The 19916-nt window shown below is 42.7% G+C and overlaps 1 protein-coding gene across 5 annotated transcripts in view; it reads right to left on the reverse strand.

Moving 5' to 3' along the window:
• FOXP1 (forkhead box P1) overlaps positions 1–19916 on the reverse strand; it is an 801632-nt gene that overhangs the window by 68555 nt on the left and 713161 nt on the right. For all 5 annotated transcript variants that reach the window (XM_088459772.1, XM_088459768.1, XM_088459769.1 and 2 more), the window contains 2 exons: positions 14109–14265; positions 6162–6366 (listed from right to left, as the gene is read on the reverse strand). In XM_088459772.1, the coding sequence (XP_088315898.1) occupies positions 6162–6366; positions 14109–14265 (362 nt within the window). The remainder of the gene's footprint in view (positions 1–6161; positions 6367–14108; positions 14266–19916) is intronic.

The following is a 19916-nucleotide window of genomic DNA, read 5'->3' on the forward strand; positions in this document are numbered from 1 at the left end:
CTGCCTATGTGCAGATCTCGCAATGGGCTTGCCGGCCTCGTTTTTTTTTAGGTTTGCTGAGGCCAGTGTCTGCGTCTTCCAACGCAGCTTCACATGCTGCGTCTTCCGACGCAGCCCTCGGATCTGCAATGCTGGCAGTAGGCATCTTTTTACACTAGAGGCGGAATTAGCATATTATTGCCCCGTGCAATAGCGTCCATCTCTGAATTAGGCCCAAAGTACGCAATCTCCTGGGCGGTTTCTGTCCATATTCTTACACCAACTTCATCAGGTACAAAAGGAAAGACCCACACGAATACCCAGCGAGATCCGACCTTCCAGGTAAGTGCCAATAGAAGTGTAGCCAGGCTGGAAGAATCCTGGAAAAGCCGGCTCTGCAATGTGGCCCAACGGTCACAACTGGCAATTGATCGATCTTGATCAGAGGCACTTGGGGACTGATGGCTGCTTTAAATCTAAAATGACTGAATTCACCATGGCAATCCTTGGGTGATAATGGTGGATTACTTATCAAAATAAACCACAGCAACTCGCAAGATGGAGTTCATTGGTTGAAGTCGGGGGAACCTACTTTGCAGACAATCCCTCAAGTTACGTCATGAAAACATGTTTAGTAATATCCTGCAAAGAGGTCTTGTGGCAGTAACCAAAAAAACAACCACATTTTTAAAGATGTCTCTGTGTGGATGCAACAAACCCCCAAAAAAGGTCTACAAATATTCTGAAAATAGATTCACGGTCTTATGGTGCGTACACACTGGGCGATTAAAGTGGACGACTGAACGATAACGATATCGTTATCGTTCAGTCGTCCACTTTATCGTCCATGTTTAACACAAAAAAGATGAACGATGACGACGACGCGCGTTCCCGCGGGTCGTTCGTCATCCTCGTTCATCGGGCTTACATGCAGGCCAACCTGACGACCTCGTCAGGTTGCTGCATGTCAGGGAATGGGTGAGAGAGCCCGGCGCTGAACGATATCGCTAATGATATCGTTCAGCGGCTGTGCTCAATGTCATGAACGACATTGAGCACAGCCTGCCGGGGACACACTAGACGATATCGCTCAGGGAGCATATCGTCTAGTGTGTATGCACCTTAATAAGCAGCAACATCTGACTCGTGCACAGTTATGAAGTGAAAAAAACAGCTCATTTCATAACAGATAAATTCCACTGACCTAAAATAAAAACTTGTGTACATTTTTGAGTATACACACATACACACTGGCCTTTACAGCAAAACTCGTGCACCGCACTTGCCTGGTCCATCTGTCTGATCATATGTATTCAATTAACATGCCACTCCCAGATGTAGCCACAAATTATTGCAACACAAATACAGCCGCACAAAGACTGACAGTCAGCACGAATTATGGATTCACAGTCAAGGAGGAAATCACAGGCGAAAGAATTCAGTGGGCTTCCTGCAAAACAGCCACCTTTGTTCTAGTGCAAATACAAATCCCACTACCCAAACTTTTTTTTTTTTCAAAAACAAACAAACAGAAAACATACAGCTAAATAGTACTCCGGGGTCTCTGATGCAACATGAGAACACCGACATGCAATAAGTCACATCACAAGGACTTTCCAACCACCACAGCCCCAATCTGCACTGGTCACACCCAACAACCGCAAATGGCCTCCCTTTTTGTCTTAGTTTAAAAAAAAAAGGGACTCTCTTGCAAAATAATGGGACTATTAGGAGGGAGCGCTTGCTCAGAGACTATTACAGACAGGGGTCGCCAACAGGCGCACTCATTCGCTGCAATATTAGTATGCACTAACTTAGAGAGCAGAAACACATTCCCAGCAACCAGTCTCTATACAGTGCAAAAAACAGGGAGCAGCTGTTATATATGAAGGTTTGGTTTGCGCATCCTATCTCTCAATGGTTAAACCTGTAATGGTAGAAGACAGGTGTGACGATACAGAGTTGGGGGGGGGGGGAGATTTATCAAAGCTTGGAGAGAGATGAAGTGGAGAGAGATAAAGTACCAGCCAATCAGCTCCTAACTGTCATTTTTCAAACACAGCCTGTAAAATGACAGTTAGAAGCTGATTGGTTGGTACGTTGGGGAGATGTACTAAGCCTTTGAAAGAGCTAAATTACAAATCAATCAGCTCCTAACTGTCCCTTTATCTCTCTCCGAGTTTTGATAAATCTGCCCCTTGGTCCGTAACACCAGATGGACCGTCACTTATAGACAGCCCCTGCGAGGAGCAGCTTCTCGCACACTTTACTGTAAATCCTGTCAGCCTAAAAATATATTCTATGGCTGTGACCTCTGTGCTGGGGAAATGAAATAATTGCTCCTATTGTGTGACTGATTTAAACAGAAGCCAGGTGCTGCACAGTTGCACCTCTTCCTGTAAAGGCTGCCCTCAAATCTGCAGTATGAAAATTATGGATTTATTAAGCGTCGAAAAAAAAAAAAAGGAGCCTGACCTTAAAATTGAGGTTTTCCGCAGAATTATTTTAAACATGCTTTGGATGTGAAAATGTATCAGTGACTAGTTCAGTGGTACGGTACATATACAGTACAATGTATCTTACTGTACACCATGAAATTATGTGTCACATTGATTAGGGCAAAACACAATTATACTCGGGGGAAAGACTGAAACAGCAAAATATTTTTAAACAAAGTCCCTGAAAGACTGATCGATAGAAAGCATATAGTATATGACCCAATGGTGTACATAAACACCTTGAATTAATCCATAATGTATATAAATACGGGGATCCAGGTAGTCAATGTGTCTAAGAAACATGACATGTGTCGTCTAACTTCTGGAAGTCATTTCAATTCATGCCGATCGGTGCAGATCTTCATTTTCACACTATTTTGTCCTTGTATAAACAGCGGGTTATGATGTCATAGCTTAGACAGATGTGTCCGTACACATCCTTGCTACAGTGACGCTAAAAAGTCCCTCTCGGGGTGCAAGGTCCTGTGAGACTCTGCTAACGCCGGGCATATATTTTTTGCCAAAAATGCATCTAAGTCGCATTGGGATGCAACTAGGACGCACCAGCAGACTGTGCAGATTCATTTGATATGTGACACTTGTATATCTGTGTGCGACTGAGACTGTATACAGAGCTCTACAATGTAACGGCAGCAGCTTTTTTTATTCCAAGTTTCGTTGTGCTTCATATATAGAGAGGGGTATTCAATATGAAACGTTAACTTCACTGTCGAAGTTAACGTTTCATATCGGAGTTTTTTTCTGCGTTAAGTCTGGTGCGCGCTCCCGCTTATCCCCGTATTCAATATAAAATTAACGAAAACGGGAAACTCCGAAGTTGGATTTGCGTAAAGTTACGAATTTTTACTTAAAATAATTGTAAGACCCCCCTAAAGTTGTAAAAACATGGGGGATCACTATGGGTACCCCCGTTTTAGCCTTTAATTGAAAGTCGGGGATTTAAATAGCCGCAGCAGGTGTTTTTTTCCCCAACATTGAAGAAGTGATGCAGAAGAGCACTTAGGTTATTTTTTTCGTTTTTTTAAGTGGTCCCATCAAATTTGGGGTACATGAGAATGGGTACTAGCATATTTTGGTGTCCCTAAAGTAAGTCTTTAAAAATTTTGCATTTGTGCACCTGCCGCTATAATTCTATTCTAGAAAACACCTGCCGCATACTTGCAGAATAGCCCTGAACCTATTTCCCTATTGTTTAACAATTTTTACCCATTTTTTTTTTTTTGCACCCCAATTTTTAAGTTAATTTTTTGGGGTGTCCCTCTTTTTTTTTTTTTTTTTACTTTTTTTGACACAGTTCTTTTTTTTAAAATTTCATTCCCAGGGGTGCAGGCTATTTTTTTTAAGCCTGCACCCCTAAACCCCAATTCTGCACTTTTTTTAGACACCTATTCAATGGTGAAAACTTATCACCGTTTTTTATCAAAGACTTGTCAAAACTGCGATAAGTCTTTGAAATTGAATAGGGTGTAAAAGTAAAACCTGCGATAATGACGTCATAATTGCGATATTGACGCAAAAACGATGTTATCGCTCCCATATTGAATACCCCTCCTAGACTCAAATTAATCAGCACAGTGTCCTGGTGCGTCCTAGTTGCATCACATCTCATATCTATCTAATATCTATCTATTTAATATCTCATATCTATTTATCTCTCATATCTATCTATCTCTCATATCTATCTTTCAATCTATCTCTCTCTCTCATATCTATCTCATATCTATCTATATATCTCATATCTATTTAATATCTCATATCTATCTCTCAATATATCTCTCTCCTATCTATCTATCTATCTATCTATCTATCTATCTATCTCACACATCTATCTAGCTCTCTCTCTATCATATCTCTCTCTCATATCTATCCATCTCATATCTATCTAACATATCTATCTAACATATCTATCTAACTCATATCTATCTATCTCATATCTAATATCTATCTAATATCTATCTCTCTCATATCTATCTATCTATCTCATATCTATCTATCTCTCTATATATCTCCTATCTATCTATCTCATATCTATCAATCTATCCATCTATCTATCTCATATCTATCTATATATCTCATATCTATCTATCTCGTATCTATCTCATATCTATCTATCTATCATCTCTACTTAGCAGCAGTAATGCATAAAGTCAACCAAGAAAAGTTAATTGATCTCACCAGAGTTCAGAAACCTACTTATATGAGAAAGGATGAAAATAAGATCTTACACTAATACTTGATGGACTTTAACCCAAGCTGTAAACTCTATGACTTAGGCACAACGTAGTAAAATGATGAAAGTTAAGGATATAAATAACGCTTTAAAAAAAAAAAAAAAAGGTTTGTCACTAATGATATGTGAGCTGCGCTTGCAGTGATCTACAGTATGCATATTGCTGACCAGTGCACTGGAGCAACGGGCTTTCGCTCTGACATCGGAACGAATGCCCGTCAACAGTGATTGCGCGTCCACACTGGACGACTTTAATGAACGACCTAACGATCACCGTTTCGGCCCAGACATCGCTCCAGTGTGTACCTAGCTATAGGCTCAATTCCTTGCCCATGGAAGATCCTCTGCTAGTCTGCTCAGCTTTAGACGTGCCTTAATAACACACTTTTACAGCCAACCAACTTTCCTCATCTCATATCATTTCCTCTACCGCTTCCACCTTGTATCCTTCCCAGCCCTTCCCCTCAGTATGTAAGCTGTGACTGGCAGGGCCCTCCTCCCTTCTGTTCTCCTCCTAGCACTATCCATGTCACAAGTGCTCCGACCTCATGCATCCTTATTCAGCAACTTTAACATTGTTACTTGCTCATAGCTTGGGTACAGGGTCGCGAACTGACTCCCCCCCCAATGACTCCCAGACCGCAATACTACTTTAATTCAATCTACAGTGAGTTGCCCAAACCACATAACTGTTACTTGTTGGGACACTTTGTGGTGCTCTTTATAAAAGTCATTAATAAGAATAGGTATTGGGGGAACGAACAGTCCTAATATTTGACAGTCAAAAGGTATATAGTTTACCTTAGTTTAATGATATAGCCAATTTAGTTTAACGGTATGCACTTGGTAATAATAGGGTGTTTGCCTGGAGTGACTGGCAATGTGGCTAATTTGTGTCTGCGCTGTTTTCCTACAGCATAGTTCCCAATGGCTGGCCCTACGGAATCGCTATATGGGGCACTGCTACATCATATGCAAGCGGACATGGACCGTACTCATCTACCAAAGTATACCTATATTCCGGCTCACATGCAGCAAAGGGCGGTTAGATCCACTGTAACACCATTACAGGCTGAGGGGTCTATTTACTAAGCAGTGTCGGGAGACAGAGTGAAAAGTGATAAGAAAGTGATACTGTACCAGCCAATCAGCTCCCAACTGTCATTTTTCAAACACAGCCTGTGAGATGACAGTTGGGAGCTGATTGGCTGGCACCTTATCACTAACTTATCACTTTTCACTTCTCCTAACACTGATTAGTAAATAGACCCCTGAGAGAAGAAGCAACCACATATTTAAGTCTGAGTCTGCTGAACCAATAACAGGGACGCTCTGAAGATCGCCGCCATGTATAAGCAATGGTTAGCCCCTCATAGCAAGAGCTGCCCTGACAGACACATCATAAGGCAACGCACCCCTGGCCCAGCACCCACCTCTCTCTTTTCGGAGTGAGGACCGAAGCTTGCCCATTGGTAGACGCGTGGTGGTTGAGGAGCAGGGATGTCTTGGGCGCCGCCACGGAGGAGACGCACGTCGTGGACAGGTCCAAAGTGCTGTGGTTGTTACACCCGACATCGTCCGCGGCGTGCGAGCCAGTCACTTCTTTCCATAGCTGCTGGAGCTCTGTTGGAATCATGCCTGAAACAAACAAATTGGATAATTAAATCAATTAACAGCTAATTCAGCCCTCCTCAAACAGTAATTAAATCAAAGAGTCAGTAAACAAAGACTAAACCATTTCCCCCTACAAAGGATAATGAAATGCAACAATTCATTCTCTCCTGCTATGGTATTTGCTTAACTAAAAGCAGATTATTAATCTTAAAGGAAAGAGAGAGAGAGAGAAAAAATTAGCAGCAAGGACCCTGTTGTATTTAACAGAGAATTCTCATCAACATACAAATTATCTTTGTTTTAATGAAATTGTTCCCAAGAGTTACGCAACACAAGTATCCTGGTTTGGAGTGTGTAATCAAAAGCCATGCAACCAGCAGCACACTGGCACATTAAATCACAATTGCATCTGTCGCTACATCTTTCATGGGCAAGACGTCACCTTTATGGAATAGAAGGAAAACATCTTTATTTATTTGTGTCAGGCGTTCTTTTTCCCCCATTTAAAACAACTTTGATGCTACTGGGAGCTGCAAACAATTCATTGGGTCATGACTGAGTGCATCAGAGCATCAGATTTGTAAATGAAAATTCCTGCTGATAAAAAGAGCGCTAATTTCTCCGTTACAAAATAAATGACTTACTTTATGCTTGCACACCGGCACCCAGAATACACCTCCCTATCTGCAAACCGGTGTTCTCTATTTCTGCTTATCTATACAAATGGACATCCGTTAGCTTAATAAAAAAAATGAGTCTTCTCGGCATGCTTTGGAGGGGACATGGGTGGTCTAACTCAGCACCACACGAGCACTTACCCTCTCCTGGATTTGTGTTCTGTGTAGGAGGGGAAAACGGACTGTGACCTGCCATAGGGCTAAATATGCACCACAACGCTACAAATCTTTTGTACAAAGTTATAGTAGACTAAACAGTCAAATGACTTATTCATTTTGCAAAGAGGGGTTCTGGGTTTTATTCAATGAGGTGCCGCAAAACCTTTAACTGTATTGTTAGCATTCTTTTTAGCCATCTTAAAAACTTTCTCGCGTTCATATCCGCACAGTTTTTGGTTTTCCAGGATTACCAGGGCCTAATTCTCCGCAGGGGCTCATAAGTGCATGGGAGGTATAAACCCCCCGGATGTGAACCCCTGCTTTGCACAGACAGTAGTACTATATACAGTGAGGGTGCGTAACCACACCCCCTGCAGCAATCACACCCCACAGCACTTAGGTCCACCCCAAGTCTTGGCGGCTCTGCAATCAGATAGGTCACCAATGAACCTTATAACATGTGATTATGACTTACAGACCACCCACCATCTACACGCAGTGGAAGAAGCCATTTTTGTGGGTTGGACAAACAGGTTGTTGTATCTTAGCAACCTCACTAGTTGCCAATGACCGATAGGCTGCTCTGTGTTAATGTGTGTTCAGGCCATGTGGTCACTATCGGTGATCGCTCGTCTGCGCACTTCTCCCCTGAACCCAATTCCTTTACATCACGAGAAGAAATTGGGTTCAGTAGAATATTGTGACAACAATCCGTCTAATGAAACATATTCTTTTTTTTTTTTTTGTGCTTCTGTGTGTTTTAAATGAAGACAAGTCGCTTTGTTATGAAATACATTTTTTATTAATCACACACGGGCATAAATTATGCATTCATATTGTCTCCTTGAAATGCTTTTCACTTTTTAACAGTCAAATTGATTACACTATGATTATTTCATTAACACACCTATCTCTCTCATTAATTTCGGCTTCTAGTACTGCTCGCTTAATTGATGGATGTGTCTGCTGAAAAAAATACATAACTTTCTCTAAAACTCACCCCGTTATTACTGTCAGTGCTCAGATCAGTGCTAATGAGCCAGTCTGGGAGAATAGAAATGTAAAACCAGATATTGAGAGGGGGGGTGTAGGATTTTTTTTTTTTTTTTACCCATTTTGTCGCAGAGACGTGCAAAGGGAGTTGTCCCATTTATTACGTAATGAGTGTAGCGGTTATCAATCTGGACAGGTTGCTGTGTACAATAGGATTTATTTTTTTTTTTTTTAAATTCACATGGTGAGGGGTTGATTTAATTGAGGGCAATGACTGCAAAGATCCGTCAGTACGGTGGCACTGTACGACCAGCAGAGTCATCACATTTTCTCTCGGATCCCATGGAGGTGTGCAGGAGAATTGGCGCGGTTGGGTCGCCGAATGCCACAGCCGCACATCTCGGAGGATTCAAAATGGGCCGATGGGGTAAATTTACTAAGATGGGAGTTCTATTTAAGAAGTGATGTTGCCCATAGCAACCAATCAGATTCTACTTCTCATTTATCTAGCATCTTCTAGAAGATAATACCTGGAACCTGATTGGTTGCTATGGGCAACATCACTTCTTAATATAACTCCCATCTTAGTAAATTGACCCCAAAGTATCATAACGCTCTACTTCTTGCAAACTGCACACAGTACTGCTTCTCAGTTCTCAGTACGTATTTTCTAATTTCATTTCCCTTCATTCCGCAAATGTAAGCCCAGTGGCCGCGGCCTGCGGCAAGACCTGATGCATGTGCATGTTATGTGTTTAAAGGGTTCTTGAAAAATGTATTCGTAATGTTGACCAAGAGGAAAATTAGGAAACAGGAAACTTGGGCCTGATTCAGAGATGGATGCAATGTCAAAACACAGTAAAGCGATATTTTGCTACTGCGCATGTGACAAAGCAGAACTGCGCACACGGAGCGATTGGTTAGCGCTGCCTTCGCAGAGAGGATTTTTTGTTTTGCAAGGTGAGTGACAGAGTTTGGAGCAGTAACAGGGGTTGGCTACAAAAACGCAAGCGCGTCGGGACCGTTTTCTGGCTGCGCCCTAGTGAGCCTCTGCGAATTTGTTGGCAGCTGTAGAGGCCCCAGCGTCATAGATGAGACGCTCATTCTGAGACAGCATAGGCTTGTTCAGAGGTTCAAGCTGCGACCGATGTTTCCGCTTTTGTACGTAAGCATCGGATGAGTAATTAGCATATTTTCGGAAAACCCACTGCGAACGGATCGCAGCAGTGATGGGCACTGTGTGTATGGCTTTTTATAAATACATTGTTAGAGCTGCTGTCTTGGCAAAGGGAATGGGAAAGGTAGTCTTACATACTAAAATAAGAATTCAAAATGTCATGCAATGATGCAAGGGCTGTATTGTATTATGAAGCTGGAAATATGACAATCTCACTTAACAAATAAAGACTGGTACAACTTAAATGGCTTAAAACGGACCCATTCAGAGACACAGAGCAGGTGTCACGTTTAATTAAGGGAGATATCCTACAAAATGTTAAGATTCCTTGTATATGAAATGGGACTTACAAGAAGCAGCGTAACCCTACAGACTGTTCTACAGAAGGGGGTGCCTACTTAACCCAACACCCCTTCTACGCAACTGCACTGAATAAAGCGCAGGGTGAAGCCGAGTGTCTAGCTGCCTCGTTTGTCAGCTCGCAGGCAGAAGCCACTTATAAATGTGCAGTGACTGTTCCAGGGATGAAGCCAATCAGATAGGTACTCATAGGAGGGTGTACAATTGCCTGGAGTGTATTCCCTTGTCATACATGGGACATAAGTGGGCCTTATAAAAAAAAAAAGTGTTCTGTCGGTCACTTATCTGGTTATACTGCTCGTGTGCTGGACAAATCTGGCAAATTAACAAGGGGCATTTAAAGAGTATGGAAAACGCCTTCCTCAAATATGTCCCCTTTCAATAAACACAGTGCAGGCAACAGACTGCATGTGGTTATCCCACCACCTGTTTAAAACTCCCCTTATACCATGTTAGCATAGGGATCAATCAAAACTGAAGTCATAATGGTCATAGGGTGTCCCCAATATTTGTGCTGCTGATATCATTATGAATGTTATTTTCAGTAACAAGCACCCTCAATCATTTTAAAAAGTGGACGCTCCTGTGACCGCGGCGTGTGTGTGTGGGTGTGTGCACCTGCTCCTTTATAGAAAAAAAAAAAAGAAGCCTTCACTTAATACAATTTCATTTATGTTATGGAGATTACTGAAACAAAAAAATGTGCATTGTCATAATTAATTTAAAAAATAAAAAAAAATAGACCAAGCCTCGACCGATATATACATGTTTAATCTATATTAATTATATCAATGTAAAGCAAACGCCAAAAATACTGCTATAAAGGGGGAAAGTGACTTCACCCATCAAATCACAAATAATTGTATGTTCCAAATACCAGCACTTAATTGCTCTGTTCAGAAGACTACAATGTATACCTTTAATTGTACGGGAGATGCCAAGGCTTTTATTAGCAAATGCTAAATATATGTTGCAGGAATTTAAATCATGACTCTTCCAAGATGCTACATTAAAAATAAAAGGAAGCAGCTGAGTTTTTATTGATTCGGAACACAGCATAAGAAAAAATGCTGGGCTTTTAATTTTAATTTTTTTTTTTTTTCATTTAGAACACAATGGATAGATAATCATTTCAACGTGATCAGCCAAACATCTTCACTTCTCTAAACTGTTAAAGATTTTAATTATACTGGCTTCGAAGAGCAGTGGTCTAATGAGGCAATACACTCTAGAGAATGTAAGTGGCTAAGAACTGTGAAATGAGGCTGATAGAATTTTTTTTTTTTTTTTTTTATTCACCGTGGATATTTTGCATATCAAAGAGGAGTGAATTATTGCACGACAGACCAATAACCTTCCCCGCCTTTGGGAGAACTGCATTAACAAAAGTAGTAGGTCCTCCCAAATGGCACTTTACTAAAGAGAAACACATTTAAAATAAAAAATCCTTACGGATTTGCCAATTAATAAATGGCATAAAGAGATAGAGAGCAACATTAATATATTAGGTAATACTGTATAATAATTTAGGTATTTTTTAATTTGCAAATGAAGTCAATTCAGAATTACCCACCCCCACCCCACTTTCTCTCCTTCTCCCAACTCTCCATATATTTAAAAAAATGGCAATTATATTTTGATAGATTTTGTACCAAATCAGCATTTAGCTATTAGACATATTCAATTATCACATGTCCTTTAAAATTAAACCCAGGAGACAAATGAAACAAAGAAGAGAAAAAAAAAAAAAAAAAAGGTTAGCGCGCAACCCTGTGTCCCGTTTCTGTTGAGTGTAGGCTATTATTTTCCAGCACCTTGCAAAGTGACAGTGTAGGATATATTTTTAGCAGGCGCACTTGACAGCAGTGTCTACACACTAACAATTACCTCAGAAAGGAGCTGACCCTTACTCCCCTGATTCTGCATTAAAACAATGGCACATCAAATTGTCCTCTGATGCTAATATGTTGAAGTCTCGGCGTATTTGTATGAAAACGCATGGAGCAAGGCGAGCCTATTTTGCACTGGTATTTAAGGAAATGCATCTATTAATTAGGAAAGCACTCCTTTGCAATATGAAATTGTAATATTCCTTCCGTGCTAGTAATGCCTCTCAAGTGTTTCAGGCACAAAGCCCCTAAAATTCATCGCCTAATTAATTAATTCGCAAATTAATGTGCAGGTTGTAAATTCAGCCACTCGCAAGATCATAACACCCCCCCCCCCCAACCTCCTCCAACTATCCTGCGGGAGCTGATGTCTGTGAGGGTTCTGGAGCTTCCGGGTCCTAATTTCACAGAGAGCATTAAAGAAAAAAAAAAAAAAAAAAGACAATTCCTGGTTAATGGTTCAGGTAAAACAGAGGCTGTAGCTCCCTGTAGCCACACAACTCTGTGCGTGTCTGATAAAATTGGATCTGAGTATTGTTACAGACCAGGGCAGATTAGACACGAATTCCAATGCTAAATAAAAGAGGGAAGCAGAAATTGGATAAGACATGCATGTAATGTGCGTGTCAATAACGACACCTCACAAAATAATAAAACGAAAAGCACAACAGGAAGGTGACAGAATTACTGCACTTGATGGATCTGTATAAACTGTTAATCACCGCAGAGGATTTGCAAAGAGTTTAGTGGTCTCTGCCATTTGCGCTGCTGATACGTGACGCTTCACAGCAGACATTTTTCTGACGTTTTATTAAATATTAGTCACCGGTGTCTCTTCCGCGGTGAGTTTTCAGGACAGTTCAGTTCTCTTCATTATGAAGGAAAATGCAGTCTTCGGTTTAAAAAATGTATGTTGTGGGGACAGGTGACAAATTGCTCCTTTTTCGGGAAACTCAATTTCGCAAACCTAAGTATCGCAGTCTCGTAGACAAACATAGACAACCTCCCTTTGTCCTTGTGTATCCAAACCCAGGTGGCCACGTTCAAACAAGCAGAGAGTCGATTGAATGCTCATGGAGATATCCGTTCCTAATGATTATCCCTGGCCACACAGCCTCTGTGTCTGAGATCCTCATTTGATTTAAACATCTAGATCACTAACACTGCTTAGAAACAATAAAAAAAAAAATTAAAGCGCTAACTTTAGGACATCAGGTTGAACATATGATCGTGTTTCACACGTATAGTATTACTTACTTTACAGAACAATTGTTCTTACGTGTTCATTAATCTACAAAATGCATTATGGGTGAAGGCAAATCAATACATGCATTTTCAACCATATCACCTACCGCAGTGACACGCTGCTTATTAGTTTCCACACAACTGTAATCCGTAAGACGTCGGAGAAACAAGACACTCTCTACCCTTACAACAGGCCACTAACCACGGTATCCGCAACCGAGCAACAAACCCATAATTGAAATAACTTTCACTGCTGAAAACCTGAAGACCTGTAATGACAGCATTGTGATACAGGAGGGGACTGGTTATGTTCAGACTGGAGCAGGTTGGGAACCAACCTTGTTGATCCAGTCGACACAGAGTTTTGTAGGATAAACGTGGCTGCCTGTATTCCCTTTTCCTACAGGTTGTGGGTAAATCAGCTGTGAGGCTGACTGGCGGAGGTCTATAAATCCCAGCAAACAGCCACCAAAGCTGAACATGTACCGGCACATCTAATGCATTAACCTGATGGACAAAACTAGATCTATGACCAGTTTACATGGGTGCCCAAACTGGACTTGTGCCACGGATGCTTGCCACACAGGCTGAGCGATCCCCGCATGACATCAGGACCAGTTAGCTCGGAGGCCAGTGGCGCTGGATTTTACACACATCCCAAACTTCAACGATGAGATGTTAAATCACGATTAAATGTTTTTGGGGCTTGCTCACATTTGTGATTTAAGAACACTTGGGGGTTTATTAACTAACCAGCGGGTTGACAAAGCTGCCTATCACCGTCAGACTTGTGTGTGTGTGTGTGTGTGTGTGTGTGTGTGTGTGTGTGTGTGTGTGTTTATTTAAACACTTCTCCCATATAACTTTCTAGGAAGACATTAGCAACTCAATCACAATTGTGACTCAATTTGGACTTTGAATTCACCAATAGTTCCTATGTTTGGTTTGGAAACATAGATCAGTCAGACAAACTCAACACGGTACGTTGCAATAACTAGTATCATTAACCAACAGAGCCAAAACAACTAAAGTTAACGCTACACCCTAGGAATTGTGGATAGAGACATGCAAAGGACACCTTAGGCTTTGTGGGAACGCGTTGTGTTGCCCTCGTACACAACTAGCACAGCGTTATACGTTAGGGCTTGCACATGTAACACATCAGATGAACACAGGGTTAATTCAGATTGTTTTTCAAGTAATGTAATGAACTTAAACAAGAAGAAGAAAGGAAAAAATAAAGAGAAACTCTTGGTCTGTACAAACCTTGCGCGAGAGGTTGCAGAGGGAGGGTGGGCTGCCCGGGCTGGATGGAAAGGAGGCCTTGACGTTGCAGGGTCAGGAGGTGCTGCTGCTGCAGCTGTTGCATTTGTAGAAGCTGTTGTTGAAAGGCCAACTGCTGTGTAGCCACTTGCTGCTGCGGCTGTTATAAAAGGAAACAGAGAATTAAACATGTGAGAGGTCTGCGTTCCGCACGCTGCTGTAAGATACTCAGATCAATGGGGGACTTTACATTCAAAGTGTTCTGTTTATCTAGGTTATGCTTCTGAAGAGCCTAACCTAGATGATTCTGCAATCAACGGCAAGGGAGGATTGGAAACCTTTTTGGCACTCCAGCTGTTGCCGAATCAAAGCTCCCATCGTCCTCAGATGGCTGAGGATGAGTTTCTGGCGTGCAAGGAATATGGGAGTTGTAGTTCATTACAGCTGATGGGTAAATGTGCGTACACACTAGTCGATATGCTCCCTGAGCGTTATCGTCTAGTGTGTCCCCGGCAGGGTGTGCTCAATGTCGTTCATGACATTGAGCACACCCGCTGAACGATATCATTAACGATATCGTTCAGCGCCGGGCTCTCTCCCCCATTCCATAACATGCAGCAACCTAATGACATCGTCAGGTTGGCCTGCATGTTAACCCGATGAACGATGATGATGAACGACCCGCGTCGTCGTTATCGTTCATCGTTTTTGTGTTAAAAATGGACGATAAAGTGGACGACTGAACGATAACGATATCGTTATCGTTCAGTCATAAACTTTAATCGCCCAGTGTGTATGCACCATAAGAGATTGCCGACCCTACAGATATGAATAATACCCCTATGAAACAACAGCGGACATCAGGTCACCAAGAAATTAAAGTTTCTGATTGGTCGGGAAACCAGGAAATATCTATATAAAGCCATTTGCTTACAGCCACCATGGGGAAACCTAGAGCAGCAGGTAATTGAGGGAGAATGGGTTATTAAATATTCTTGCTGTAAATGTGTAAATCATTACTACATTGCTCTTAGGATCTAATGATAGTGACAGCAACACTATTTGGGCCTGATTTAAAGGTGCACGCAAATCCCATTGAGACGGCTATTCTGTACGCAGCGGTTTGGCGAAAATATGCAAATGCCACAGCAACAGAGATATGTACGGACATATCATGTCTCTGATCCGCCACTTGTGTGTGCAAAAACGCACCCTAGGTTTGCACCATGGATCCTATGGTTGCTCAGCATGTCTGTCAGAAGTCAGCTGCCGGAGCCATCGTAACTGCGTACACACGCGCCCGGTCGCAGGCTGAGACACGCCTGCGTTTAGCTCACCACTCCCCGTTACCTCCCACAACTGCTTACTGGCTGTCAATCACTCCACTGCAGGACTCGTGTGCGGTGCGACGCAGTACAAAAATAATCGCTCAGCTTCGCAAACTTTGGCACTGCCCCTACCTCTAAATCAGGCCCTTCGTCTTTTAAAGCATAGCTACGCAAAGTAACCAAAAATATAAAATAAAATCAATGGCGGAAGTTTGTTTCAATAAAAAGTCGTTTGTTTTATTCTCTGATGTTTAAAATGAGACAAGTTTTTAATAGATTCACCGCAATCCCAAAGTACATTACATCCCCTAGTTCTTCCACGGTACGCCATGCAGTGCACTGCGCTCGCACCATGCAATCCCATGGAGTCGCGGGTGCAATCGAAGCGTGCGTTCTCATTCACGGGTGCACGATTCGCTCCATGCGTGTCGCGATTTTCCGCTCAAGCGGCAAAGTTGCAATAAGACATATCTGTATGTGAACTCAATTCAGCAAGGTCCCGCTATTCAGTAGGGGTCGCTAGCGGTCAGCCTCCACCGTCATCGGTGTTCGCCAGTCCCCTATGTGCTGGTCGGCCCCCTATAACACGCAGATATGACTAGGGAGGGAGGTCAGGTGAAATGCCCAACAATAGGAAGTCCTGGAAGCACATAGCACAGACCCCATGGCATACAATATATTATATATATATATATATATATATATATATATATATATACATACACACACACACACACACACAATATAATGATGAAAACTCTTTTAATATAACTTGAAAAAGTACAAGTGATTTCACTAACAGGAGGCCGAATCAATGGTAACCGTGTGAAAAATAACACAGCTTTAAGGAATACATAAATATTAACAATCCAGGTAATGCAATTTTGTCCTAAACCTGCTCCCTGCCAAACACCCCTTTTTCCTCCTAAAATTACCACTTCAACCAAAAAAAAACCCCTGGAACAGGTTACTATGAAATCATTAATTATATTCAGTACAGAAGACGGGGCTGCCTTCCTCCTCTGGGATTCGAACCGCCAACCTTGGAGGTGTTAAGTGAACGCGCCGCTTTTCTCAGCGCAACGCCCGAGATGCTTCTAAGTGCTCTGTTTATCACTCCTGACATAAATAAATTAGAAAAAAATCAGACCTTTGAAGAAGAAAAACTTCATCTAATATTGTTAATTAGCCATGACAAACGATGAAATAACATTGTAAATCTTTCATAGAAACAGCGACTCGATTTTAATTACACACATTCATAATTTAGCAAACAACATCTCACTCCAATAGGAGTACAACTACTCCAGGCTGAAGCCTTGGCTGTGTGTAAGTGGGGTTTCTTTCTCTCGCAGATTTCTCATTGCCTCTCTGTGTTTCGGTTCCTTTGTTCCTAGTAGACCCAAGCGAGATGTTTTCACTTGATAAATATCTTTATCGTGTTTATCATACAATGGGAGGATGAGAAAAAAAAACTTTTGTTGTCTGTAACTTCAACACATTGCACCAGAGCCTGGAATTTTTTTTATGTGGCAGCCCAAGGAAAAGGAAAAAAATACACATCGTAATAATAATGTAGATTTCCTCAGTAATTATTGGAGAGATAGTGAGATAACGGCGGTGCAGTTGTACAATAAATAGGAGGAAATTATCTAATATCCCCGATCTGCTGGGAATTATATCAAGGTGAAGATCTAATGCAGATGACAATCTGAGCGTTTATAGTGGCACTAAACCTGTAGAGGAAGGCGAATGAATTTTACCGCTAGGAACGGGATAATAGCTCTGTTTACTAATTTATATACAAATTGCAAAAGATTCTAGCACATATTTTCGAGGAAAGTTATCTAAGTATTGCCCCATTACACATGAAGTTTTTTACTAAAGTGCGAGTTTTTAGATTCTAGAAATTTCTAGCATTTATCAAGCACCTTCTAGAGGATAATAGCTAGAATCTGATTGGTTCAAGCTTGCCGACATTCTGGCTGCCTCATCGGCATAGTAGGGGAGTGACCGGACAGCGGAACCAACATTTGTGGGCGGAGCAGGGACGTGGCCATGTGACCGCGTCATTTTGGCCCCGCTACACAATGCAGAGATTATTGACATTGTGAAGCAGGGGGTGAGGCCAAAATGACACAACTCAGCATGAATCACATGGCCACCACCCCACCAAGCTGCGGGGGTTTCTCTGGTTACCGTGGGGGTGGGGGCTATGGATGCCGGGAGGCTTCCCTGCCTTTCCGGGGGGCTGGGAGCGGCACCCGATTTTCGTGAGGCTCCCGGCCGAATCGGGAGGGTAGGTAAGTACGGATTGTTTGCTATGGCCAACAATTCTGCTTGTAAAAACCACACTTTCTTGGTTGTTTAATCTAGTAGATATCCCTATCTCCAAGTACAAAAAAATCTCTGCTGAAGCATTTTATGAATGCTGCGAAAAGCAAGTGCTGCCAGTTTTCTGGAAGGCCGAGCACCCTCCCCCTCTCTCTGCTTGGTTTCAGAGGCTTGATACGTACATGGAGATGGATGATCTTGCCCTCTCTAGTCAAGACAGATATCAGGAATTTGTCTCTACCTGGTTTGCTTGGTTAGACTATAAAAAGACTTTGCCGAGTACCAGCTCCAGCTGTCGAGATATGGAGATTCAACGCAGTTCTGCTCCACCCTCCTTATATCTCCCTGTAGGCTGTAAAATTCTAGACCAACAGGGACTTTGGCCATCATTCAGAGCCGGACGCTCTGAGCAGAGCGCTCGCTCTGAATGAGGGCCGTCCTCCATAAAAATGGAGCGTCCTCCTGGACGCTCGTATAGCTGTGGGTAACCACCCACAGCTCATACGAGCGTGCAGGATGATGGTCGCGATGGTCTTGACAATCGCGACCATCGCCAGTGCGACCAGAAGCCTGTGGTCGGGGTTTTCGACCACAAGCCCTGGAGTGATTTTGGCTCCATCAGAGCCAAAATCACTCCCACTGACATCACTAGTGATGTCAGTGGGCCAGCTTCTGACGGTAGGCGTTCCCTTGGGAACGCCCCCGTCTGGGATGTCAATCAACATCGACAGCACGCCCCCTTTGATCAGACACAACGAGCGAAGGAAAGTCCTTCGCTCGTCGCGTCTCGCGCATGCGCACGACGGAGCTCCCTCCGTCGCGCGCATGCTCAGTGCACACCATCGACCCACTTGCGAGCGGACAGCCGCTCGCGAGTGGGTCTGAATCAGGCCCTTTATCCGCTTTATCAATGGCCGCCTTACTCAATTTAACAAGCCTAGCTATTCGTTGCTTGCTAATGCCCATTTTAGAAGGGTGCAAGCTATACTTAGCAATGGGGACTACTGAAGACATGCAAGTTCATATCACTAAAATGCAGGAAAGCATTCCCGTACATGTCCATGGAACCTAAAGCTTTTGGCGGCAGGAGCAGATTGCAGGCTACGGAATACAATTTTGGCATGGCAAAATGCATCTGTACAACATTATGTATAGTTGCGACATGAAGTGATACATAATGCTTGTTACTGAATTTATTATTATTTATTTATTAACAGTTTCTTATATAGCGCAGCATATTCCGTTGCGCTTTACAATTGGAACATTAATAGAACAAAACTGGGTAATAACAGACAGATATATAGGTAGGAAGGCCCTGCTCGCAAGCTTACAATCTATAGGGTAAGATAATTAGGCCCCAGCGGGGTCATGAAATAGTTTCCGAGATGAAGGTACGAGCATGGCTTTGGCAAGTTTCCTGCTTAATGTAAAGCCTTATAATCGATTGACACTTTAAATTTAGAGCCAAACTCCTGCCAGCTCATTCTTCTCTTCTCTCTTCTTTCGCATAACCCCTCCAGTGTATCAGCATAAATGTTATTAATACAAGTAGCTGGAATACATCCGTATTATCGGTCTTAACCGGGTAAAAAAGGGGCAATCTAAGACAGGGCTCGACAAATCCCGGGGGCCAGGTCGCCATGGCTACCAGATTTTGCTGCCTGGCTACCAGATTTTGCAGTGAGGGAGGAAGCAGATCCTCATCAGCTCCGGCGGAGATTCGTGCCTATAGTATTGCAGTGTTCATATCATGCACAGGAGTGCATGTGCTGAGTGTCGCCAGCGGTGACTGCTGTGCCTCTGCCCGTCCTGGCCTGCGCTGACGACTCCTCTCCATCCTGGCCTGCTCTGATCCCTGCTGTCTGTCTCAGTCTACGCTGATACCCCTGTACGTCCCGGCTGTCTACTGTCTCCTATCTCCGGCTGCATAGAGCTCTCCGGTAGTAGGGTCTATGCGTGGCCAGGGATTGCAGAGCGGCTTCAGAGGGATAGTGGTGTGACCACGAGGGGAGGGGGGTTTTGTTGTACTTTCTGGCACCATTATTTTATGTGAAATGTGGTCCGTTATTACTGGAGGGTGGGGGGTTGAGCAGTGGAGCTACGCAGAGCAGTGAGGGGGCCTCCATTTTACTGTATTTATTCAACTATG

This window comes from Taudactylus pleione, unplaced genomic scaffold (genome assembly GCF_031769625.1).
Source record: "Taudactylus pleione unplaced genomic scaffold, aTauple2 ptg000934l, whole genome shotgun sequence".
Lineage (NCBI taxonomy): Eukaryota > Metazoa > Chordata > Amphibia > Anura > Myobatrachidae > Taudactylus > Taudactylus pleione.